This window comes from Manis javanica, chromosome 1 (genome assembly GCF_040802235.1).
Source record: "Manis javanica isolate MJ-LG chromosome 1, MJ_LKY, whole genome shotgun sequence".
Taxonomy (NCBI): Eukaryota; Metazoa; Chordata; class Mammalia; order Pholidota; family Manidae; genus Manis; species Manis javanica.
Genome location: NC_133156.1, coordinates 92,130,806 through 92,155,782, shown reverse-complemented (window position 1 = coordinate 92,155,782; position 24,977 = coordinate 92,130,806). Strand labels below are relative to the sequence as shown.

At 43.3% G+C, this 24,977-nt stretch overlaps 1 protein-coding gene across 1 annotated transcript; it reads left to right on the top strand.

Moving 5' to 3' along the window:
• The first annotated feature begins 2,096 nt into the window (after positions 1-2,096).
• Positions 2,097-24,065, top strand: F2RL1 (F2R like trypsin receptor 1). Its single transcript, XM_037000215.2, has 2 exons — positions 2,097-2,626; positions 21,002-24,065. The coding sequence occupies exons 1-2, from the start codon at positions 2,509-2,511 to the stop codon at positions 22,111-22,113; spliced, it is 1,230 nt and encodes a 409-aa protein (XP_036856110.2). The 5' UTR covers positions 2,097-2,508; the 3' UTR covers positions 22,114-24,065.
• The last annotated feature ends 912 nt before the right edge of the window (positions 24,066-24,977 follow it).

The following is a 24,977-nucleotide window of genomic DNA, read 5'->3' as shown; positions in this document are numbered from 1 at the left end:
GGGGATTGGAAAGATTGAAGGGACATCATAGGAATTGAGTGTCTTCCCTAGGGAGGGACCCTCAGGAGTGAACTGAACCCCACCAGAACTGTCTCCTGGACAGGATGAGAAAGGCCCCTGTGCTGCTGCTGGTAATCAACTTTTTCTGGGAGGAAAAGAGGGCATAGGCGACATCCTGAGAGCAGGGGTGCAGGTGGGAGGCATGAAGACTCCTAAGAGAAAATACGGAAAAAAGAATATTTGTTGAACTTCTATGCATCAAACACAGCCCCAATCTATTTACCAGATACCTTACACTAGAAAAAGAGTAAGTCCATTTTATACGTAAGAAACCTACAGCTTAGAGAGGGTAATTTCTTCAGGGTCACACAGATGTTAGCAAGGGGAGAAGCCAGAATTTGTCCACAGGGTTATATGATTGCAAAAGCTAAATTCTTATCACATTCCCAAATGAACTGGAGGCAAAGCATTGAGAGGTTCCTAAGAGACAGGGCTACTGAAAGGCAGTCATTAAAAAGAATCGTCTCATTCACTTGACAGCTTTCCCTGGCCATTCTCATCTGTGTGTGTGTTGGGAGGCAGTCCGTTTCTGTTAGAGAGCAATTGTTCCATTCTCATGGCATTTTCAGGGCCATTTGCTTCTCTTCCTTTCCAACAGTGTATTCTCTGCTCCTGTGAGCTCTCGTCAGGGCAGAGAGAAGAGGTAGAATGCCAACCATCCACTTAGGTGCCTTTGGGGAAATGTCTTATTGGGGATATGGTTGAAACAATTGACTAACATGACATTGTATACAATTTTGTCTGCCTGAGTTATCTGGAACCCACATTAGTTCTTTTAATTGGCCCCATGGTGGGTTCAGTAAGAAATCACACAGGGCCCTTTTCAGATATAAGCTCTACCCTAGAAACACAGGACTATGACTATTCAGTTTATAGTTTGTTCAAAAAATAGTGATGGTCAAACTCTCCAAACTTCGTCTTCTAATGACAATCATGGACTCTAAGGGTTCAAACCCCAAGAGGCGATCTGGACTCACCCAATCTGGCCCTTGAGCCTGGGGAGGCAAGTCTCCCTCCAACATGCCAGATGATGCCCTGGTCCTTTGCTCCAAGCCCTGCAGTGATGGGGCCCTCAGTTTCACCAGGCAGACCCTCAGGCCTGGGGCCAGCAGCACTTGTCTACATCCAGGCAGAATCAGCCTCTCACTGTGGCTTCCACCTACTTCTGCTCTCAGGAGATACTCAAATCACGTCTAATCCTCTTCTACATGTTAATCCTCCAAGTATCTGAAGACCACTCAAATGTTTCTCTTTTCTGTTCCTATAGGTTCCTATACCTATTTGTTTCAATAGGTAACAGTAAACTGTATTTTATTTACTTTTTTAAAGCAAGTAAAAGTAAGGCACTGCCAAGATTGATGAAGGCCCTTGTGCACCCAATTCTGCCTTACAGTCCTCTCTCCACCCCCTCCATCTTCTTTGGTCTACAGGATCCCACTGGATTGGTCTACTGGATCCCTACAGGATTCCAGCAGAAGAGACCCTGCTGGAAGCATTTATAGTGCAATTCATAGAGAAAGTCACAGTCACAGACTGGAGTTTAAATGTGGGGGACATTTACAAGCTATCAATGAACTGTGTAACTGGGCATGTGTCCAACCTTGCTAAGCTCCATTTTCTTGTCTGTGAATATGGGAATAGTCATCATACTTAACTGAGTGAGTTGTCAGGATAAAATTAGTGCTTCTAAATCATTAGCACTTGGTACTTTAAGTAGCTGTTTCAGCTATTTCCTCCCCCTCCATCTGACAGACAAGGAAACAGACTTAGAAGGGGTTGAAGAGGCTTGTTCTAGGTCACAGCTAGTTAACAGCAGAGCGAACACGTAGTCCCAGATCCCTGACCCCCCTTGCTGGGACACCTTCCTGCTTTCGTTGGGGTCCGCGGCCGTCTTGCCCCCGTACATTAAGAACTCACTCGTCATCGCACAGTGCCCAGTACACTAGGAGCCACCACCAATTACCGACAGTAACCACGGTGAGCTGGTAGGGTTTTGCCTTTGGGCCATTTCAGAAAGGGGTGGGAGGGAGACGGAGGACATTGGCTCTTCAGGAGTAGTCAACATGATTTCTAGGCGTGGCCCAGGCCAGGAAGAACCTGAGATAGGACCGTTCCTGTCATTTGCATTCCAATACAGCTACTCCACCTAACCGGCTCCGCCCGCGGGCGGCTTCCGCAGCCTCGGGAACCGCAGCAGGTTCACCTCCGACCGGGAGCGGCGGCCGCGGCGCGGGTCCAGGGGCCGGGGGCGGGTCCAACGGCCGGGGGCGGGGCCGGGACGCGCCTTCCGACCCCTGGGCGTGGCCCCGCACAGGTGTGTCTTGCTGCTCGGGTTTCACTGAAACTTCGGCTCTTGGAGGTGCGCGCCAGACCTTCCAGTTAGGGGCTGTGAGAGGGTGGTTTCTCTCCGCCTACCGAGTGGGACTGTGGAGTTTCCAGTGGCGGCGAATGCCCAGTCCGTCCGGCGTGGGGGCTGCGGGAAGGATGCGAAGTCTGAGCGCGGCTTGGCTACTGGGGGGAGCCATCCTGCTGGCGGCCTGCGCCCCTGGAAGCTGTACCACCCCAGGTGAGAAACTTGGCTAAGAAGGGTTCGTGCCGCTAGGAAGCGGGGGTCCAGGGCTCCGTGGGTAGGTGGTGGAAGCGGGGCAGGTGCGCGAAGGGTGCTCTGCTGCTACCCCACCACCTCCACCACTTCCGCTCACCCGCAGCCCAGTCTCGGCGGCTTTGATGGGCGATCCCTGCGCCTGGGGAGTAACCAGCTGGGACCACGCCGAGAGTCTGAAGTCGGTGGAGGGGAAGGGGAGGAAACAGGGTGCTCGCGTCTGAAGGGCACCTAGAGGGCCCAGCCTCCCATCCCCTGGGTTGGCAGATTTGCAAACACTAAGTCATTAAAAAGCGCTTCTCACACCCTGGGGACTTCTCGGGGATGGTCCCGCGGGCCTCTGGGAGTTACCGAGCTGATGGCTCAGAGACGGGTGGGGTGGGTGGGAACTCGTGGCCTGGGAACCTTCTACCTCGCTTTTTGCAACCTCCTTCCACCTTTGGAGCCCCCACTTTGGGTCGGCCCACGGTGTTCAAGACCCACCCGAGGCCCGCAGGTCCTCAGGCACCGTGGATGGCCCGGGTTATGGGAGTTGGGGCCGGACCCTGCTGCGTTGGGGCGAGCAGGGCTGGGGCGAGTAGAGCTCAGCTTCGAGTTTGAGGCCACTCGGGCGTCAAGCGAACTTACAAGTGGAACTTCTTGAATCCTTTCTTTATATTCGACCTGGTGACCGTAGCGGCCCTGGGTTTCCAGGCGCCTGGGTGCCCCACGGAGCATACACTGGTTACCACTCAGGTCTGTAAACCGGAGGCTGCCAGGTCCAGGAATGGAAGAGTAGGGGAGCCTTCCCGGGCGGTGCTCAGGCGTTGGCTTGCGCCGCACGGCCCGGTCCCGCGGGTGTGCGGCCCCGGGTGTGCTCGAACCTGTCCTGTGGGGCGGGAGCAGGCCTCTGAGCGCGTCGGGGATGTTGGGCCTGAGATTGCGTTGCGGTGATACTAACGGACACGGGCTGTTAGGAACAGGCGCCGGTAGCCTTTAAAGGAAGGTTTTAATTTCTCTGCGAAATTCTCACATCTGCCGTAAAAGGCAGTTTCTCATTTTTATTCTCTTCAAAAGAGATGTTGTAAAAGACAAATCACTGTGAATTGGAATTAGATTAAAGAATGTGATTCTTTTCCTCTGGAATTAACAGAAAAGGCTGTTACGGTGTATACTTGAAAACTGCACCACTGTATACATTTCATTAGTCAGTATCAGACTAAATGCATTATTCCAGGAAGTATTGAAGCTGTGATGAACATTTCTCCTTTACCTTTGTTTCTTAAAGGTAGAAACTTAAAAATCAGGAGCAAAACTCAGTATGTGAAAACATTATAAAAAAAAATAAGTGGATGTAGGTGGTTTAAGCTTTTAATGATTCGGACAGTTCCTGTAGGAAGTTTGCCCCTAGTATTTGGCTTGTTCTTGTTTCAAATTGAGGAGTTGAGGCAGGGGGGTTTCCTGGCGAATAAGATGAACTTGATTTTACAAAAAAAAAATCAAGTTATTTGTTAACCTGAGCTATTTAATACTGCACCTTGGTTTTCCGCTGGCTCCCCACCCTGCCCCCAGGAGCTTTCCTCCCAACTTGAAACTAAATTGATTTTGATGATGAATTAGAGCATTGTCAGAGTTTTCTGCCCCTCAGCATACATCTTTGCCTCATCCCTTTTAACTTGACTCTCCTGTGGTTTGACCCTTATGTGTGTTCCTCAGTTTGCTAAAGCTTTGAGATTTTCTGCCCCAAAGGTCTCACCTCAAAAGATTGCCCCCTGGAAGGACACTTAGCCTAGAGTACAAGTTTCTCATTTTACAGATAGGGGTCACTGAACTGGTGGGGGCAAGGGAGACACTCCATCAAGCCCCCACTTTCTTCTCTATCACAACAATAAATCATTTGTGTAAATATGTTTCATCTGTCAGCCCACTGGATCATATACTCTGGGAGGCCAGGAGCCCTAAGTTGTCTCCATTACCGTGGTCCAGCGCAGTCTGACAACCTAAAGGATCAGTAAATACCAAATGAGAAATAAAGCAAGGAAACCACCCAGAGTGACCTGTAAGGTTGAAGGGCACTTTGGCAATTAAGTTGGCTTGTTGCAGGTATTTCTATCTTCCTGCTGCCTCCCAAGCCTGGAAGGTCCCCTGATGGTCATTTCATTTTTTGGAGACTGAAACTAATGTGTCTCATTTTTAATTATAAAACTAATATGTGGTCACAGAGGAGAAATGAGCCCCCTTCTCAAAATGAGGGGAAAGTTTGATGAAATCACCCTCGGTACCCAAAGTAAACAGTTAACGTTTTTGTTTATGTCATTTCCCGTGACAACCATGCATAAAATATATACTCACAAATATAGAAAATACTTTTGTACAGTATGGGAACATATAAACAGCAGTATCATGTAAGTATATATATATATATATATATTAAAGGGTAGTTGACACACAGTATTACATTAGTTGCAGGTGTACAACACAGTGATTCAACATTTATATACATGGTAATTCTAGCTACCAGCTATCACCATACAAAGTTGTTACAATATTTTGACTATATTCCTTATGCTATACATTACATCCCGGTTACTTATTTATTTTACAATTGGAAGTCTGTACTTTTTTTGTTTGTTTGTTTTTTGTTTTTGAGAGGGCATCTCATATTTATTGATCAAATGGTTGTTAACAACAATAAAATTCTGTATAGGGGAGTCAATGCTCAATGCACAATCATTAATCCACCCCAAGCCTAATTCTCGTCAGTCTCCAATCTTCTGAAGCATAGCGAACAAGTTCTTACATGGTGAACAAATTCGTAATAAGTATATTTTTAATGACTCTAAAATATGTTATAAGAGGATGTGTCATAAGTTTTACATAGGTCCTCTGTTGATAGAGATCATGAGATGTTTCCAGTCTTTTGTGATGAGAGAGAACACTGTAATGAACATGAGGATGGGACTTCTATATTTGTGTTTGGTTTCCTTGCTTGCCTTGTAAGTAGTTACTAATTAACCTTGGTAGGTGATGTTCTGGTGAAGTCTGTGTTTAACTTTCTCATAGTTTTATTAGCTGAGCAAGTGTTATGAGGAAAACAGTTCATCCTGAATGAACACATGACAGTGTACCAAAGTGTGCTAGGGAGGGGTACCAGGCATTGAAGCTTTTTATTTTTCAGTCTGCATTCCCAAAAGTTAGGAGCCAGAGAAAATAAGGAATGAGGAGATAGATAGTAGGGAAAAGGATACAAGAGAACAGTTAACACAGTAAAAGTACTTGCTATGTGTGTCCTTTGTTGGGAAGGGAAGGCCACAGGAGGATGCACAAACAAAGAACAAGTAGTGTTTTAAGTTAAAAGTTTTTATTATGTGCATCTTTCACTTTTTAATGCTTCTGGTTTATACAATTTTGAGAGAAAGTCCCCATTCTCTCCCTTCTCCACAGACTTCTCTGCACAAATACATACATGTATTTTTTTTTCTGATAATAGAAGGGATCATATTGTAAATACTGTCCTGCAATTCATTTTTTAACCTACTAAGTCTGTTCATGGTCAGTGTACAGAAATCTGTCCATACATTTTTTTAAATTTTTTGGTATCATTAATCTACAATTACATGAAGGACATTATGTTTACTAGGCTCCCCCCTTCACCAAGTCCCCCCCATATACCCCTTCACAGTTACTATCAGCGTAGTAAAATGCTGTAAAATCACTACTTGTCTTCTCTGTGTTGCACAGCCCTCCCTGTGCCCCCCCCACACACTATACATGCTAATCATAATACCCCCTTTCTTTTTCCCCGCCCTTATCCCTCCCTTCCCACCCATCCTCCACAGTCCTTTCCCTTTGGCAATTGTTAGTCCATTCTTGGGTTCTGTGATTCTGCTGCTGTTTTGTTCCTTGAGTTTTCCTTTGCTCTTGTACTCCACATATGAGTGAAATCATTTGGTACTTGTCTTTCTCCGCCTGGCTTATTTCACGGAGCATAATACCCTCTAGCTCCATCCATGTTGTTGCAAATGGTAGGATCTGTTTTTTTCTTATGGCTGAGTAATATTCCATTGTGTATATGTACCACATCTTCTTTATCCATTCATCTACTGATGGACACTTAGGTTGCTTCCATATCTTGGCTATTGTAAATAGTGCAGCAATAAACATAGGGGTGCATCTGTCTTTTTCAAACTGGAGTGCTGCATTCTTAGGGTAAATTCCTAGAAGTAGAATTCCTGGGTCAAATGGTATTTCTATTTTAAGCATTTTGAGGAATCTCCATACTGCTTTCCACAATGGTTGAACTAATTTACATTCCCACCAGCAGTGTAGGAGGGTTCCCCTTTCTCCACAACCTTGCCAACATTTGTTGTTGTTTGTCTTTTTGATGATGTTGATCCTTACTGGTGTGAGGTGATATCTCATTGTGGTTTGAATTTGCATTTCTCTGATGACAAGCGATATGGAGCATCTTTTCATGTGTGTTGGCCATCTGAATTTCTTCTTTAGAGAACTGTCTATTCAGGTCCTTTGCCCATTTTTTTTTTTTTGAGAGGGCATCTCTCATATTTATTGATCAAATGGTTGTGAACAACAATAAAATTCAGTATAGTGGACTCAATACACAATCATTAATCAACCCCAAGCCTAATTCTCAACAGTATCCAATCTTCTGAAGCATAACAAACAAGTTCTTACATGGTGAACAAGTTCTTACATAGTGAATAAATTCTTAGATGCTGAACAGTGCAAGGGCAGTCATATCACAGAAACATTCGCTTTTGATCACGCATCATGAACTATAAACAATCAGGTCAGATATGATTATTCATTTGATTTTTATACTTGATTTATATGTGAATCCCACATTTCTCCCTTATTATTATTTTTTTAATAAAATGCTGAAGTGGTAGGTAGATGCAAGGTAAAGGTAGAAAACATAATTTAGTGCTGTAAGAGGGCAAATGTATATGATCAGGTGTGTGCCTATGGACTAAGTATTAATCCAAACTAGACAAGGGCAACAAAACATCCACGGATGCAGAAGATTTCTCTCAAAACAGGGGGGTTGAGGTTCTAAGCCTCACCTCTGTTGATCCCCAATTTCTCACCTGATGGCCCCCCTGCAACTGTACCTGTCTTAGGTTGTTCCTCCCTTGAGGAATCTTACCTGTCTCTGGCTAACCAGTAATCTTCTGGGGCCATACAGGGAAATGTAAAGTTGGCAAGTGAGAGAGAACCAATATTGTTTGAAAAGGTTGGCTTTTTACTTCTTTGCAGATTTATGCCCTGTGGATTCTATGCCCAGCATTTGTCTTGAGGTATCTTTACCACCTGGAGGAATTATGACACTCGGTAAATTCGATATGAGGCACGAATTCTACTTGGGGGTTGTAATTATGAAGGAAGAAGAGAAGCTATAGAAGTAGCAGATGGAAGAAAATATGGGAAGATTGATTATTTCTTTGACATATCTTCTTGTAGAATAACATAAGCATGTATAGGTTTTAAACTACTAATTAAATCGCGTACACTACACACATTAACATAATAGGAATACAGCTACATAACAAAAGCAGGCCTACAATTACCAGCCATATCCAGTGAAACCAAGAAAACCAGTTAGGTACCCTAGGCATTTGTGAAAACTTATCAATGATATGATGGATATTGTCTAACTGAATTTGAATAGTTTGAGAAAAATCAGACAAATTAAAACAATGCATTCCTGGGAACTGTTCACATCCCATATGTTCTTTTAACAGTAGATAGTCTATAGTCGCAAGATTTTGGAGCACTGCTACTTGCACTTCTCCTAATTCTTGGTTGAGTTCCGACAGTATAGATCCAGTCAAATTTGTTGTTTTACTGTATGCACAGGCCAGCTTAGGTATCTCCTTCTTCATTCCAATGGCAAGTCCAGGAAGTGGTGGGATGAATACAGCTACAACTGCAACAGCACCAGGATCTTTGTTGAAGTTTTTTGATGATCATCTTCTGGAATGACTCTTCCAGAGAATGTTGATGTTGGAAGTTCTTCTTCATATCATATCTTAATTTGTTTTCTGGGTAGCCATATTAGGTTTTGATCCCCTATAGAAACACAAACAAACCCTTTGCCCACACTTTGATATGCCCATTATACCATTGTGAAGAACTTACTGGAGATCACCACACAGGAACTGCACTTTTTTTTTTTTAAGAGAAAGGAATATCAGAAAAATGTACTTCCATAGCTGATCATCTGACACCCTTTAAATGATCAAAATTAAGGATATTTAAAGCATGCATTAATCGGTGATTTGCAGTTAGTTTTATCCTATCAGGGAGTAATCCCCCTTTTCTTTCTTTCTTTTTTTCTGTTATCATTAATCTACAATTACATGAAGAACATTATGTTTACTAGGCTCTCCCCTATACCAAGTCCCCCCCACAAACCCCATTACAGTCACTGTCCATCAGCATAGCAAAATGTTGTAGAATCACTACTTGTCTTCTCTGTGTTGCACAGCCCTCCCCTTTCTCCCACCCCCCACATTATGCATGCTAATCATAATACCCCCTTTCTTCTTCCCCCTCCTTATCCCTCCCTACCCACCCATCCTTCCCAGTCCCTTTCCCTTTGGTACCTGTTAGTCCATTCTTGGGTTCTGTGATTCTGCTGCTGTTTTGTTCCTTCAGTTTTTCCTTTGTTCTTATACTCCACAGATGAGTGAAATCATTTGGTATTTTTCTTTCTCCGCTTCGCTTATTGATACTCTCTAGCTCCATCCATGTTGTTGCAAATGGTAGGATTTGTTTTCTTCTTATGGATGTATAATATTCCATTGTGTATATGTACCACATCTTCTTTATCCATTCATCTACCAATGGATACTTAGGTTGCTTCCAATTCTTGGCTATTGTAAATAGTGCTGCGATAAACATTGGGGTGCATCTGTCTTTTTCAAACTGGAGTGCTGAATTCTTAGGGTAAATTCCTAGGAGTGGAATTCCTGGGTCAAATAGTAAGTCTGTTTTGAGGAACCTCCATACTGCTTTCCACAGTGGTTGAACTAATTTACATTCCCACCAACAGTGTAGGAGGTTTCCCCTTTCTCCACAATCTCACCAACATTTGTTGTTGTTAGTCTTTTGGATGGTGGTGATCCTTACTGGTGTGAAGTGATATCTCATTGTGGTTTGAATTTGCATTTCTCTGATGACAAGTGATGTGGAGCATCTTTTCATGTGTCTGTTGGCCATCTGAATTTCTCCTTTAGAGAACTGTCTATTCAGCTCCTCTGCCCATTTTTTATTTGGATTATTTGCTTTTTGTTTGTTGAGGTGTGTGAGCTCTTTATATATTTTGGATGTCAACCCTTTATTGGATCTTTCATTTATGAATATATTCTCCCATACTGTAGGAAACCTTTTTGTTCTACTGATGGTGTCCTTTGCTGTACAGAAGCTTTTTAGCTTGATATAGTCCCACTTGTTCATTTTTGCTTCTGTTTACCTTGCCCGGGGAGATATGTTCATGAAGAAGTTACTCATGTTTATGTCCATGAGATTTTTGCCTGTGTTTTTATTCTAAGAGTTTTATGGTTTCATGACTTACGTTCAGGTCTTTGATCCATTTCAAATTTACTTTTGTGTATGGGGTTAGATAGTGGTCCAGTTTCATTCTCTTACATGTAGCTGTCCAGTTTTTGCCAGCACCATCTGTTGAAGAGACTGTCATTTCCCCATTGTATGTCCATGGCTCCTTTATCGTATATTAATTGGCCATATATGTTTGGGTTAATGTTTGGAGTCTCTATTCTGTTCCACTGGTCTGTGGTTCTGTTCTTGTGCCAGTACCAAATTATCTTGATTACTGTGGCTTTCTAGTAGAGCTTGAAGTTGGGGAGCCCCCCCCCCCACTTTATTCTTCCTTCTCAGGATTGCTTTGGCTATTCGGGGTCTTTGGCGGTTCCATATGAATTTTTGAACTATTTGTTCCAGTTCATTGAAGACTGCTGTTGGTAATTTGATAGGGATTGCATCAAATCTGTATATTATTTTGGGCAAGATGGCCATTTTGATTATATTAATTCTTCCTAGCCAGGAGCATGGGATGAGTTTCCATTTGCTAGTGTCCCCTTTAATTTCTCTTAAGAGTGACTTGTAGTTTTCAGAGTATAAGTCTTTCACTTCTTTGGTTAGGTTTATTCGTAGGTATTTTATTCTTTTTGATGCAATGGTGAATGGAATTGTTTTCCTGATTTCTCTTTCTATTGATTCGTTGTTATTGTATAGGAAAGCTACAGATTTCTGTGTGTTAATTTTGTATCCTGCAACTTTGCTGTATTCCGATATCAGTTCTAGTAGTTTTGGAGTGGAGTCTTTAGGGTTTTTTATGTACAGTATCATATCATCTGCAAATAGTGACAGTTTAACTTCTTCTTTACCAATCTGGATTCCTTGTATTTCTTTGTTTTGTCTGATTGCCGTGGCTAGGACCTCCAGTACTATGTTAAATAACAGTGGGGAGAGTGGGCATCCCTGTCTGGTTCCCGATCTCAGTGGAAATGCTTTCAGCTTCTCGCTGTTCAGTATAATGCTGGCTGTGGGTTTATCATATTTGGCCTTTATTATGTTGAGGTACTTGCCCTCTATTCCCATTTTGCTGAGAGTTTTTATCATGAATGGATGTTGAATTTTGTCAAATGCTTTTTCAGCATCTATGGAGATGATCATGTGGTTTTTGTCTTTCTTTTTGTTGATGTGGTGGATGATGTTGATGGATTTTCGAATGTTGTACCATCCTTGCATCCCTGGGATGAACCCCACTTGGTCATGGTGTATGATCCTTTTGATATACTGTTGAATTCTGTTTGCTAATATTTTATTGAGTATTTTTGCATCTACATTCATCAGGGATATTGGTCTGTAATTTTCTTTTTTGGTGGGGTCTTTGCCTGGTTTTGGTATTAGGGTGATGTTGGCTTCATAGAATGAGTTTGGGAGTATTCCCTCTTCTTCTATTTTGTGGAACACTTTAAGGAGAATGGGTATTATGTCTTCTCTGTGTGTCTGATAAAATTCCGAGGTAAATCCGTCCGGCCCCGGGGTTTTGTTCTTGGGTAGTTTTTTGATTACTGTTTCAATTTCTTTGCTTGTAATTGGTTTGTTTAACTTTTGTGTTTCTTCCTTGGTCAGTCTTGGGAGGTTGTATTTTTCTAGGAAGTTGTCCATTTCTTCTAGGTTTTCCAGCTTGTTGGCATATAGGTTTTCATAGTAGTCTTTAATAATTCTTTGTATTTCTGTGGAGTCTGTCGTGATTTTTCCATTCTCATTTCTGATTATGTTGATTTGTGTTGACTCTCTTTTTCTCTTAATAAGTTGGGCTAAAGGCTTATCTATTTTGTTTATTTTCTCAAAGAACCAGCTCTTGGTTTCGTTGATTTTTGCTATTGTTTTATTCTTCTCAATTTTGTTTATTTCTTCTCTGATCTTTATTATGTCCCTCCTTCTGCTGACTTTAGGCCTCATTTGTTCTTCTTTTTCCAGTTTTAATAATTGTGATGTTAGCCTATTCATTTGGGATTGTTCTTCCTTCTTCAAGTGTGCCTGGATTGCTATATACTTTCCTCTTAAGACTGCTTTCGCTGCATCCCACAGAAGTTGGGGCTTAGTGTTGTTGTCATTTGTTTCTATATATTCCTTGATCTCTATTTTGATTTGTTCATTGATCCATTGATTATTTAGTAGCATGTTGTTAAGCCTCCATGTGTTTGTGAGCCTTTTTGTTTTCTTTGTAGAATTCATTTCTACTTTCATACCTTTGTGGTCTGAAAAATTGGTTGGTAGAATTTCAATATTTTGGAATTTACTGAGGCTCTTTTTGTGAGCTAGTATGTGGTCTATTCTGGAGAATGTTCCATGTGCACTTGAGAAGAATGTATATCCTGTTGCTTTTGGATGTAGAGTTCTATAGATGTCTATTAGGTCCATCTGTTCTAGTGTGTTGTTCAGTGCCTGTGTGTCTTTACTTATTTTCTGCCCGGTGGATCTATCCTTTGGGGTGAGTGGTGTGTTGAAGTCTCCTACAATGAATGCATTGCAGTCTATTTCCCTCTTTAGTTCTGTTAGTATTTGCTTCACATATGCTGGTGCTCCTGCATTGGGTGCATATATATTTAGAATGGTTATATCCTCTTGTTGGACTGAGCCCTTTATCATTATGTAGTGGCCTTCTTTATCTCTTGTTACTTTCTTTGTTTTGAAGTCTATTTTGTCTGATATTAGTACTGCAACCCCTGCTTTCTTCTCACTGTTGTTTGCCTGAAATATGTTTTTCCATCCCTTGACTTTTAGTCTATGCTTATCTTTGGGTTTAAGGTGAGTTTCTTGTAAGCAGCATATAGATGGGTCTTGCTTTTTTATCCATTCTATTACTCTATGTCTTTTGATTGGTGCATTAAGTCCATTTACATTTAGGGTGACTATTGAGAGATATGTACTTATTGCCATTGCAGGCTTTAGATTCGTGGTTACCAAAGGTTCAAGGTTAGCTTCTTTAGTATCTTACTGCCTAACTTAGCTCGCTTATTGAGCTGTTATATACACTGTCTGGAGATTCTTTTCTTCTCTCCCTTCTTATTCCTCCTCCTCCATTCTTCATATGTTGTGTGTTTTGTTCTGTGCTCTTTTTAGGGGTGCTCCCATCTAGAGCAGTCCCTGTAGGATGCCCTGTAGAGGTGGTTTGTGGGAAGCAAATTCCCTCAGCTTTTGCTTGTCTGGGAATTGTTTGATCCCACCATCATATTTAAATGATAGTCGTGCTGGATACAGTATCCTTGGTTCAAGGCCCTTCTGTTTCATTGCATTAAGTATATCATGCCATTCTCTTCTGGCCTGTAGGGTTTCTGTTGAGAAGTCTGATGTTAGCCTGATTGGTTTTCCTTTATAGGTGACCTTTTTCTCTCTAGCTGCCTTTAAAACTCTTTCCTTGTCCTTGATCCTTGCCATTTTAATTATTATGTGTCTTGGTGTTGTCCTCCTTGGATCCTTTCTGTTGGGGGTTCTGTATAATTCCATGGTCTGTTCGATTATTTCCTCCCCCAGTTTGGGGAAGTTTTCAGCAATTATTTCTTCAAAGACACTTTCTATCCCTTTTCCTCTTTCTTCCTCTTCTGGTATCCCTATAATACGAATGTTTTTCCTTTTGTATTGGTCACATATTTCTCTTAGTGTTGTTTCATTCCTGGAGATCCTTTTATCTCTCTCTATGTCAGCTTCTATACGTTCCTGTTCTCTGGCTTCTATTCCTTCAATGGCCTCTTGCATCTTATCCATTCTGCTTATAAATCCTTCCAGGGATTGTTTCACTTCTGTGATCTCTTTCCTGACATCTGTGATCTCCTTCCGGACTTCATCCCACTGCTCTTGCATTTTTCTCTGCATCTCATCCCACTGCTCTTGCATTTTTCTCTGCATCTCATCCCATTGCTCTTGCATTTTTCTATGCATCTCTGTCAGCATGTTCATGATTTTTATTTTGAATTCTTTTTCAGGAGGACTAGTTAGGTCTATCTCCTTCTCAGGTGTTGTCTCTGTGATCTTTGTCTGCCTGTAGTTTTGCCTTTTCATGGTGATAGAGATAGTTTGCAGAGCTGGTACAAGTGACCGCTGGAAGAGCTTCCCTTCTTGTTGGTTTGTAGCCTTTTCCTGGGAGAATAGCGACCTCTAGTTGCTTGTGCTGAGCAGCTGTGCGCAGACAGGGCTTCTGCTTCCTGCCCAGTTGCTTTGTGGTTTATCTCCGCTGTTGCTGTGGGCTTGGCCTGGCTGGGGCTGTTCCTCCAAAATGGTGGAGCCCCGTTGGAGGGGGAGCGGCCAGGAGGCTATTTATCTCCGTAAGGGGTCTCTGTGCTCCCTGCTGCCCAGGGGGTTAGAGTGCCCAGAGATCCCCAGATTCCCTGCCTCTGGTCTAAGTGACCTGTCCTGCCCCTTTAAGACTTCCAAAAAGCACTCTCCAAACCAAAACAACAACAGCAACAATGAGAGAGGGAACAGAAAGAAAGAAAAAAAAAAAAAAAGGGAAAAACAAGCGATTTTTTTTTTTTGGTCCTCAGGTGCCGGTCCCAGGCACCCGCTCACTGGTCCTGCTGCCCTGTCTCCCTAGCACCAGGGTCCCTGTCTTTTCAAGGCTTCCAAAAAGCACCCACCCACCGGTCCCGCAGGGAAGGAACGCTCGATATTCTTTGTCCTCAGGCACTGGTCCCAGGCACCCGCTCACCAGTCCCACTGCCCTGCCTCCCTAGCACCGGGGTCCCTGTCCCTTCAAGGCTTATAAAAAGTACTCGCCAAAAAGAGAGAAAAAAAGGGGAAAAACGCGCGATTTCCTCCGTCCTCAAGTGCCGGTCTCAGGCACCCGCCCACTGGTCCTGCAGGGAAAAACGTGGGATATTCTTTGTCCTCAGGCGCCGGTCCCAGGCACCCGCTCACCAGTCCCGCCACCCTGCCTCCCTAGCACTGGGGTCCCCGTCCCTTCAAGGCTTCCAAAAAGCGCTCGCCAAAAAGAGAAAAAAAAAAAAAAAGGGGAAAAACGCGCGACCTCCTCCGTCCTCAGGCACCGGTCTCAGGCACCCGCTCGCCGGTCCCGCAGGGAGAAACGCGGGATATTCTTTGTCCTCCGGCGCCGTTCCCAGGCACCTGCTCACTGGTCCCGCCACCCTGCCTCCCCAGCAACGGGGGCCCGTCCCTCTAAGGCTTCCAAAAAGCGCTCGCCAAAAAAAAAAAAAAAACCGCTCCGGTTTCTCTCCACCCGCCGGGAGCCGGGGGGAGGGTCGCTCGGGTCCCGCCGGGCCGGGGCTTGTATCTTACCCCCTTCGTAAGGCGCTGGTTCCTTGCAGGTGTGGATGTGGTCTGGATGTTGTCCTGTGTCCTGTGGTCTCTATTTTAGGGAGATTTTTCTTTGTTATATTTTCATAGCTCTATGTGTATTTGGGAGGAGATTTCCACTGCTCTACTCACGCCGCCATCCTGGCTCCGCCGGGTCTTGCTTTTTTATCCATTCTATTACTCTGTGTCTTTTGATTGGTGCATTCATTCCATTTACATTTAGTGTGATTATTGACAGGTATGTACTTATTGCCATTGCAGGCTTTATATTCGTGGTTACCAAAGGTTCAAGGTTAGCCTCTTTAGTATCTTACTGCCTAACTTAGCTCGCTTACTGAGCTGTTATATACACTGTCTGGAGATTCTTTTCTTCTCTCCCTTCTTTTTCCTCCTCCTCTATTCTTCATACGTTGGGTGTTTTGTTCTGTGCTCTTTTTGGGAGTACTGTCATCTAGAGCAGTCCCTCTAAGATACCCTCTAGAGGTGGTTTGTGGGAGGCAAATTCCCTCAACTTTTGCTTGTCTTGGAATTGTTTAATCCCTCCTTCATATTTAAATGATAATCGTGCTGGATACAGTATCCTTGGTTCAAGGCCCTTCTGTTTCATTGCATTAAATATATCATGCCATTCTCTTCTGGCCTGTAAGGTTTCTGTTGAGTAGTCTGATGATAGCCTGATGGGTTTTCCTTTGTAGGTGACCTTTTTTTTCTCTCTGGCTGCTTTTAATACTCTGTCTTTGTCCTTGATGTTTGCCATTTAAATTATTATGTGTCTTGGTGTTGTCCTCTTTGGGTCCCGTCTCTTGGGAGTTCTGTGTGCTTCCGTAGTCTGAGCAAGTATTTCCTCCCCCAGTTTGGGGAAGTTCTCAGCAATTATTTCTTCAAAGACACTTTCTGTCTCTTTTTCTCTCTCTTCTTCTTCTGGTACCCCTCTAATGCGGATATTGTTCCTTTTGGATTGGTCACACAGTCCTCTTAATAGTGTTTCATTCCTGGAGATCCTTTTATCTCTCTCTGCGTCAGCTTCTACATGTTCCTGTTCTCTGGTTTCTATTCTATCAGTGGCGTCTTGCATCTTTTCCATTCTGCTTATAAATCCTTCCAGAGATTGTTTCATTTCTGTAATCTCCCTCCGGACATCATCCTTTAGCTCTTGTATATTTCTGTGCAGCTCTGTCAGCATGTTTATGATTTTTATTTTGAATTCTCTTTTAGGGAGACTGGTTTGCTCTGTCTCTGCAGATCCTACCTCAGGGGTTGTCTGAACTATTTTGGACTGGAGTAAATTTTTTTTGCCTTTTCATGGTGATAGTGGTGGGTGTAGGCAGGTTGTGGGTGTGTCAGCTGGTAGAACAAAGTCTTTTTCTGCTTGCTGGATGCCTTGTCCTTCTCTGCTGCCTGTGTAGGTTACCCGCACTCCTGGAGCAGCCAGTGGGTTAATCCCTTAAGCTGCTGTGGGCGGGGTCTCGGTCAGAGCAACGCAGAGCCCTGTGGGGAGTGACAGGCATGCCAAGTGTACTCCTCCATGATAGTGGTGCCCCTGCTGGGCAGCTGTGTGCCAGCAGCAACCTTTGGGTCTAGCCCGGGTAGCTGTGCATTGGGCTGGGAGTCTGGTAGGCTGCTGGGAGTGCGGCTGCTCCACCACTGCAGATCCGCATGAGCCTCTCATGTGCCCCTCTGGCGGTGGTGTCACTGGCACACGTGAGCTGCTCCCAGGCCACTCAGTCGCCGCTGCTGTGGGCTCGTGCGGACCTATTCCGGGCTCCCCTGGTGCCACTGCTGCTGGCGTGCTCGGGCCAGTCCTGGGCTGCTCGGTAACTGGCACGGCGGGCTCGCCTGAGCTGCTCCAGCCCCCTCTGGTGCCACCTGCGCATGCAGGTCACTCCCAGTCCCCTCCATTGCCACCGCCCCTGGTGCGTGTTTCCACTCTCCCACTACTGGGCCAGTGTGTTGGGGTCCGTGCCAGCTGAGGGAATGACGAGCAGGCTGCTTAGTCCTGTGAGGGGCTTCCGAGCTGCGCTGCAGCCCAGGGAGTTAGGGCTCCTAAAGTTCCCCGGGATTCCCAGCTGCTGGCTAAGTGTGCCGTAACAACTTCGTCCAGCTGTGAGGTCCCTGTCTCTTTAAGACTTGCAAAAAGCACTCGCTTTTCTTTTGTCTCAGGGGCGCCAGTTGCAGGGACCTGCCCACAGGTTTTGCTTTTCCATTTCTCTAATATCCAGCACCCCGTGCACCTTGTGTCTGCGCTCCAGGTGCGGATTTCTAGAGCTAGTTGTTTAGTAGTCCTGGGCTTTTAATCCCTCCCCATTCCAACTCCTTTCTTCCTGCTGGGTTCTGGGGTGGGGGTAGCACTCGGCCGTGGTTTATATCTTAGCCCCTCGTGTGATGTTGAGTTTCTCGCAGATGTAGATGTATCCACTGGTGTCTCTTTTAGTAATAGTTGTATTTTTTGTATTTTCATAAATATATATTTTTTTCGAACGAGATTTCCACTGAACTACTCACGCCGCCATCTTCCTGTGATCCTCCTGTCCATACATTTTATCAGGGGAATATTATCCATTGTATAATTGTCATAAGTTACTGAACTAGTCTCCTTTTTGATGGGTGTTGAGACTAACATTTTTGTTTTACTCTGACAAACAGTAAGTATTCTTGCACATAGTCATTCCAGTAACTCTTCTTGTACATACAGTATTTCTATACACTTTAGTACATCTGCAGGACAAGTTCCCAGAAGGATATTGATAGGTCATTGGGCAAACAAAGGTTTAATTTTGATAGTTTTGCCAAATTGACCTCCGAAAAGATTGTGGCAACTTACACTCCTTTGAAAAAGAAATCCAGACAATAGGAGTGTGAAGTAAAGAAAGTTCTCTGTCCCTACCCAATTTACTCCGCAGAGGTGGCCATTGTTTATAGTTTGATGTGTGTTCTTCTAAACTTAAGATTTTACAAATAATTTTATTAAGACAGATGGAAGCATATTCTTCTAGTTGCTTTTTTCAGTGAACAGTATATTGTAGCTGTCTTGCCATTTCAGTATTGAATATTCCAACCTTAAAGAGGGTGGAATAGGCATAGGCTAAGTTGGCCTCAGTGGATTACAGCATGTAACCTTGGGTCAGGGCCTCAGAGGTGCAATGTGGTATGGTGGTTAGAACCATGGAATCTAGAAATGGACTGCCTGGTGTTGAACCTACAGCTGTTTAACCTTGGAAACGTTACTCAGTTCCTTGAGCTTCAGTGTGTGCATGAGCAAATAATAGTACCCTTCTCATAATCATTGTGAAAGTGAATAAATCAATTCATATGAAGTGTTGAAAGCAATGTCAGACACATGCTATGAGCCCTTATTAACAGTTAGTGCTTATTGTTATCAAGGGTGTCCTGAGTGTGGTTTTGGTACTAATGGGGCCAGGCCAGGGCCCTGCAGGAATGGGCCAGAGAGCTGTCTCTTGATTCTCCCTCATCTTTCATAGGTGTGGCTTGCTGAGGTTTTCAGTATGGCAGGTGTGTTCAGCACCTGCTCTATGTCCAGAGCTATGCCTGGGGCCATGGGGGCTATAAAGGAATTATGACACAGTCCTAGAATTAAACCTATAATCATATTAGGACCCTTGCCATTTTGAGGCCTGGGGTGAATTCTACAGAATACCTTACCTGTCTGTAAATACATTGTTATTATTTTCTTGGGGTGCTTCAAAGGGTGTCACTCTGCTAACTGGTTCTAAAAATGTAGGTGGGTTATGAAGTCAGGATAGAGGGTCGGTACTGACTTTTTAAAAATAAGAATGTAATAGAATACAATAGAAAGCATTAGAATGTATCCTGCACAATAAGGGTAATTACTATTCTGTGAAACTTTTTCCATTATAGATACATGTACAGGAACTGGGTTACCATGTGCTTCTTAACTGTGGTTAATCAATTATTTGAAGAACAATATAATATATAGGAAAATTATTATTTTTAATTTAAAAATAAATTTAATGCTTTTTAAAAAATTAAATCAAACAAGATAGGTCTATCCAAAGTGTATTAGCTTCCTGTGTCTTCTATAAGAAATGGCCACAGGCTGGTGGCTTCAGACAGTAGGAATGTATTCCCCAGTTCTGGGGGCCAGAAGCCTGAAGTAAGGTGCTGGCGCCTGAGGAGGCACCCATGGAGGACTGGCTCCTTGTGGCCGCTGACATGGCGTAGTGTTTCTCCGCCTGTTCCTCAGCACTACTCCAGTCTCAGCCTCCGTGTTCACAGCAGGCTTTTCTTCTCCGACTTCTTTCTCTCTCAAATATCCCTCTGCCTTTCTTTGATAAAGACAGTGGTCATTGGATTTAAGGCTCTCTGGGTAATCCAGGATGATCTTCTCATCTCAAGATCTGTAATTACATCTACAAAGACTCTTTAAGTAAGGTAATGATCTCAGATTCTGTAGATTAGGACATGGACATCTCTTCTGGGGGGCCACCTTTCAGTCCACTGTACTAAGTGAAAAGTGAGGTATTGATCTCTGTACCCTCTAACCCTCCCTCCGCCCAGGCTAACCACTGTTAGTTCTTAGAAGCTGAAAGAGAAGTGGATAATCTTTGCAAAGCTGGAAGAGGAAAAAGTGATGACTAAGTGTAAAAATTACCAGATAAAGTCACTGGTTGGTTTAATGTCCTACCAGGCATACTGTGGTGCAGTTTGCCCTGTTTTCTCTGAATGGGGAAGGCCTACTGCTCCCCAGAATTAAAGTAAGATCCTTTGGTATCTTCAAATTGTCCCCCATTTTTTTCTTCAGGTCCATGAACATTTGGTTGGAACAGGTTGTATTCCAGATACGCCTTTATTTGTGGTTTCTAAAGTTTAATTCATAATGTAAGGGTGTTGTTGAATTTGTTAAAACTTGCCACGTTACTTGAAGATCAGTGCGCAAACTTGTCTGAACACAAATAGTGCGTCAAGCTGTTGGTGATCTTGAGGCCGGAAGGTTTGCCTGCCAGCTGGCTCCATGGGAAGTCCAGCAGGAAACTACAAGAGGTAGAGGGGTCCCTGCCCATGGCCGAGGCTATCCTTTGGGTGGGGCAGGAATATCCCTCATGCTCCCCAGGCATCCCCCTGTGTTGGACTTGGGGACAGAGAATGACTGGTAGGGTCTTGCTTGGTTCGCAGCCTGAGTGACATAGATAGCTATTATAAAACTAGTTAGGAACTAATGACTGTGCAAAGCTGGTTTGAAAAAAGCTATCAGGTTTTTGAAGATTTGTAAAAGTCAGTGTTATATTCCACACATACCACACAAGCCTCCAAAAAAAAAAATGCCAATTGTAAAATGCACCAAGCAACAAACAAAATCAGACCATAGGAATTCCAATAACCACATCTCCCAAAGAAAGCCCCTGTAGGCGTCTTGTGTACTCTGACTTCATCTAAAGTACTTTTACTTGAAGAGACCCAGCATTGCTACAAAACGATGATTCTGTAATGACCCTTTTCTGCCTTGCCTTTCCTGCACAGGAACCAATAGATCCTCTAAAGGGCGAAGTCTCATCGGTAAGATGAATAGCTCATCTCCTATCACCGGGAAAGGAGTCTCAGTGGAACCAGGTTTTTCCGTGGATGAGTTTTCTACCTCCGTCCTCACTGGAAAACTAACTACTGTCTTTCTTCCAATTGTCTACACAATCGTGTTTGTGGTTGGTCTGCCCAGCAATGGCATGGCCCTGTGGGTCTTCCTTTTCCGAACAAAGAAGAAGCACCCAGCTGTGGTGTACATGGCCAATCTGGCCCTGGCTGATCTCCTCTCTGTTATCTGGTTCCCTTTGAAGATTGCCTATCACATACGTGGCAACCACTGGGCATATGGGGAAGCTCTTTGCAAGGTACTCATTGGCTTTTTCTATGGCAACATGTACTGTTCCATTCTCTTCATGACCTGCCTCAGTGTGCAGAGGTATTGGGTCATTGTGAATCCCATGGTGCATCCCAGGAGGAAGGCAAACATCGCCATTGGTGTCTCTCTGGGAATATGGCTGTTGATTCTGCTGGTTACCATCCCTTTGTATGTCGTGAAGCAGACTACCTACATTCCAGCCCTCAACATCACAACCTGCCATGATGTTTTGCCTCAGGAAGTGTTGGTGGGGGACATGTTCAATTATTTCCTCTCCCTGGCCATCGGAGTCTTTATGTTCCCAGCCTTCCTCACAGCCTCTGTCTATGTGCTGATGATCAGAGCACTCCGATCTTCTACCATGGATGAAAACTCCGAAAAGAAGAGGCAGAGAGCCGTCAAACTCATCATCACTGTCCTGGCCATGTACCTGATTTGCTTCACTCCTAGTAACCTTCTGCTTGTGGTGCATTATTTCCTGATAAAAAACTGGAACCAGAGCCATGTCTATGCCCTGTATATTGTAGCCCTCTGCCTGTCCTCCCTCAACAGCTGCATTGATCCCTTTGTCTATTACTTTGTTTCACAAGACTTCAGGGATCATGCAAAGAACGCTCTCCTTTGTCGAAGTGTCCGTACTGTAAAGCGGATGCAGATATCCCTCACATCAAAGAAATTCTCTGGGAAATCCAGCTCCTACTCTTCAAGTTCAACAAGCGTTAAAACCTCGTATTGAGTTTTCCAGCCTCTCTGATGGGAGTTTTATGGTTTTGCAGTTTGCTTAATGATATGGGGATGTTTCTTGTTGTTTACCTAACTAAGTGGGTCTCATTGCATATCCTGTATATGCAGCAGCTCTCAGGATGGCTGGGAGCTTCACTGTTTGCACGAGGAATGTCCCCCAGCTTAACACACACAGCAGTTTCAGAATTCCTCTACTCAGGTGCTCCCAGGAGTAGAATTGACAGAGCAGCCTTTTCAGAAGATGGCGAAAAGGCAGAATCTTAGTGATTCTGAAAACTGGTGTTGGCGGGAAGACACAATTGCTTACTGAAACTACATTTCTTTTACATCTGGGGTCATTCACAGCCTTATTAGAGCTTAAGAGCCCTCAGAGATGATCAGTACTATTGACTGACTTTACAGATGAGAGAACTAAAGAGGTGATGGAAGCTCCCCAGAGTCAGTTTCCAGGCAATGGCAGCGTGTTAGATTGGACAGTAGAATTAGAATGTTCTTTGGGGTTCTTGTACCACTTCATCAGAATCATTGTGAATGCTGTTTAAAAATGTGGACTTGGCAGACTCAGGAATTCAAGTTCACAACCGGGGAACAGGGCCCAGGAGCCTGCATTTTAACAAGCCTCTGCATGATGTTCAGGCACCCCAAGGTTTGGGGACACTGGTCTGGGTGTCACTGCTAGTTGACAAGGTGCTGCAGTAGTTTTTGAAGAGAATCAAACAATGCTTTGTGTCTCTTAGTTATTCTTGTAACAAAATCTGTTTGTTGTCTTACTGGGACTTTGTTATTTCTTTATTAATCTGTTGAGCTTTTATATGTATCATATTTAAGAAAAATACAGGCATACCTCATTTTTTTGTGCCTTGCTTTATTGTACTTCATAGATACTGTGTTTTTTACAGATTGAAGATTGTGGCAACCCAGAGTTGAACCAGTCTGTTGGTGCCATTTTTCCTACAGTATTTTCTCACTTCATGTCTCTGCCACATTTCAGTAATTCTCAACATATTTCAGACTTTATATTCGTTGTCATCTTTGATCAGTGATTCTGACTTTAATTATGATTATGAGCTAAAAGTGCACATGATGGTTAGCATTTTTCAGCAGTGATGTACTTTTTAATTAAGGTATGTGCATTGCTTTTTTAGACGTAATGCTGTTGCACACTTAGTAGATAGTATGAATATAACTTATATGGACCGGGAAACCAAAAAATTCATTTGACTTGCTTTATTGTGATATTTGCCTTATTACAGTGGTCACAACCCAATTCCCAGTACCTCTGAGGTACAGCTGTACAATGAGGATTTTAATTGTGGAAATACTAATTCTGTGTAGTGTCTTACTGACTTCAGCAAAGTACTCAGAGATAGTCTGAGTAATAGACCATTTCACAACTACAAATGACATTTACCACTTAATATTTTTAGAAATTATTATTGGACTATTTGTCAGTTTTGTTCACTTGTTACCAGATATGAAATTTTAAGGTCTTCACTGGGTTTGAACCATATCTGTTTGGAAAAGAATGCTAAAGTGGATATGTACAATATATTTAAGAGGTACTTAACTCCAAACTGGCTTTATAACTGTTGTATTAGTGACTGTAAAAATTATTATACGGTTGATTTATGAATAACATGACTCATTTCTGAGTTGTATATGGTTTTTTTGTGTGTGTTTTATTTTTTTGTGGGAGTGGGAGAAGGGAAGCACTAGCTTTACTCTCCTAAGAAGTGATGTGATGCTCAGACCATTTTTTTTACTAAGGTGTCATATACAATCTTATGAAGGTTTCACATGAGCAACATTATGGTTTCAGCATTCACCCACAGTATCAAGTGCCTCCCCACCCCATTGCAGTCACTGTTCCTCAGTGTACTAAGATGCTATAGAGTCATTATTTGGCTCAGACCATTTTTTAAAAATAAATAAGGCCATACTGTACATATTGTTCTGTGACAATTGTTTCTCAATAACATTTTAGAATTCTTCCCACATCTGCATATATAGGTTGACCTCCATTTATACACAATACAGCGTGTTCGATATTTTGGACATATTGTGATGTATTCAGTCATTTCCTTACTGATGACTCCTAAAAGTCTTTCTTATTTTGTTTTTTTGCTATTAAAACAGTCCTACACTGATGATCTGTATGCAGACATGTTTGTGAGTATTTCTGTAGGGTAAGTTCCTGGAAGTAGAATGGCCAGGTCAAAAGTCAGGTGACCGTTTTAAGTTTTGGTTACTCTTGCCAAATTGCCTTCAGTAATGTATTCTACCAAAATAGTATGCTTGCACCTCTTCCCTGAAATGCTCATACATGCTTGATCCATCAATCTTTGGAAATTTTGCCACTCCGGCTGGGAAAAAAATCTCATGTTATTTTAATTTGTGTTAGAGCAGCACAGCCTAGTGGCTAAGAGTGCAGGTCCTGAGCTTCCAGATGAGGCTGAATTCTGACTCCATCATTTGTTTTATAACCTTAGGGAAGACAATTTCCTCATTTGCAAAATGAGGATAATAATGTCTTCCTCAGAGTTATGAGAATTTAAAGGTTTGGCACATTTATGCCCTCATGAATTTTATGTTGCATTATTGTTCTCACTCTCTGACTGTCAGTGTGATCTTATTTCTGATGTGCCCTGTCACTTCAGGGCCAGTTCACGCCTTACCCTTCACTGGCTTTGCTTTGAGTCTCCTAGCAAACTCAAAGATTTTGGGGTCATTTTCACCATGTCTTTGAATGTGCCTTGAAAAGTGTAAAAGGAATGATTTGAGATAGAACCCTAAGAATGTGTCTTTGCTGAAGCAAAGGTTTTTCAAGTCATTCCATTTCCTTTGCCCCTGAGAAGA

What these genes read in the sequence shown, in the direction of transcription:
- F2RL1 (XM_037000215.2), top strand. Translation starts at nt 2,509, where the DNA reads ATGCCCAGTCCGTCCGGCGTGGGGGCTGCGGGAAGGATGCGAAGTCTG. An exon ending in TGGAAGCTGTACCACCCCAG is followed by an intron (nt 2,627 to 21,001) that starts GTGAGAAACTTG and finishes TTTCCTGCACAG; the next exon opens with GAACCAATAGATCCTCTAAA.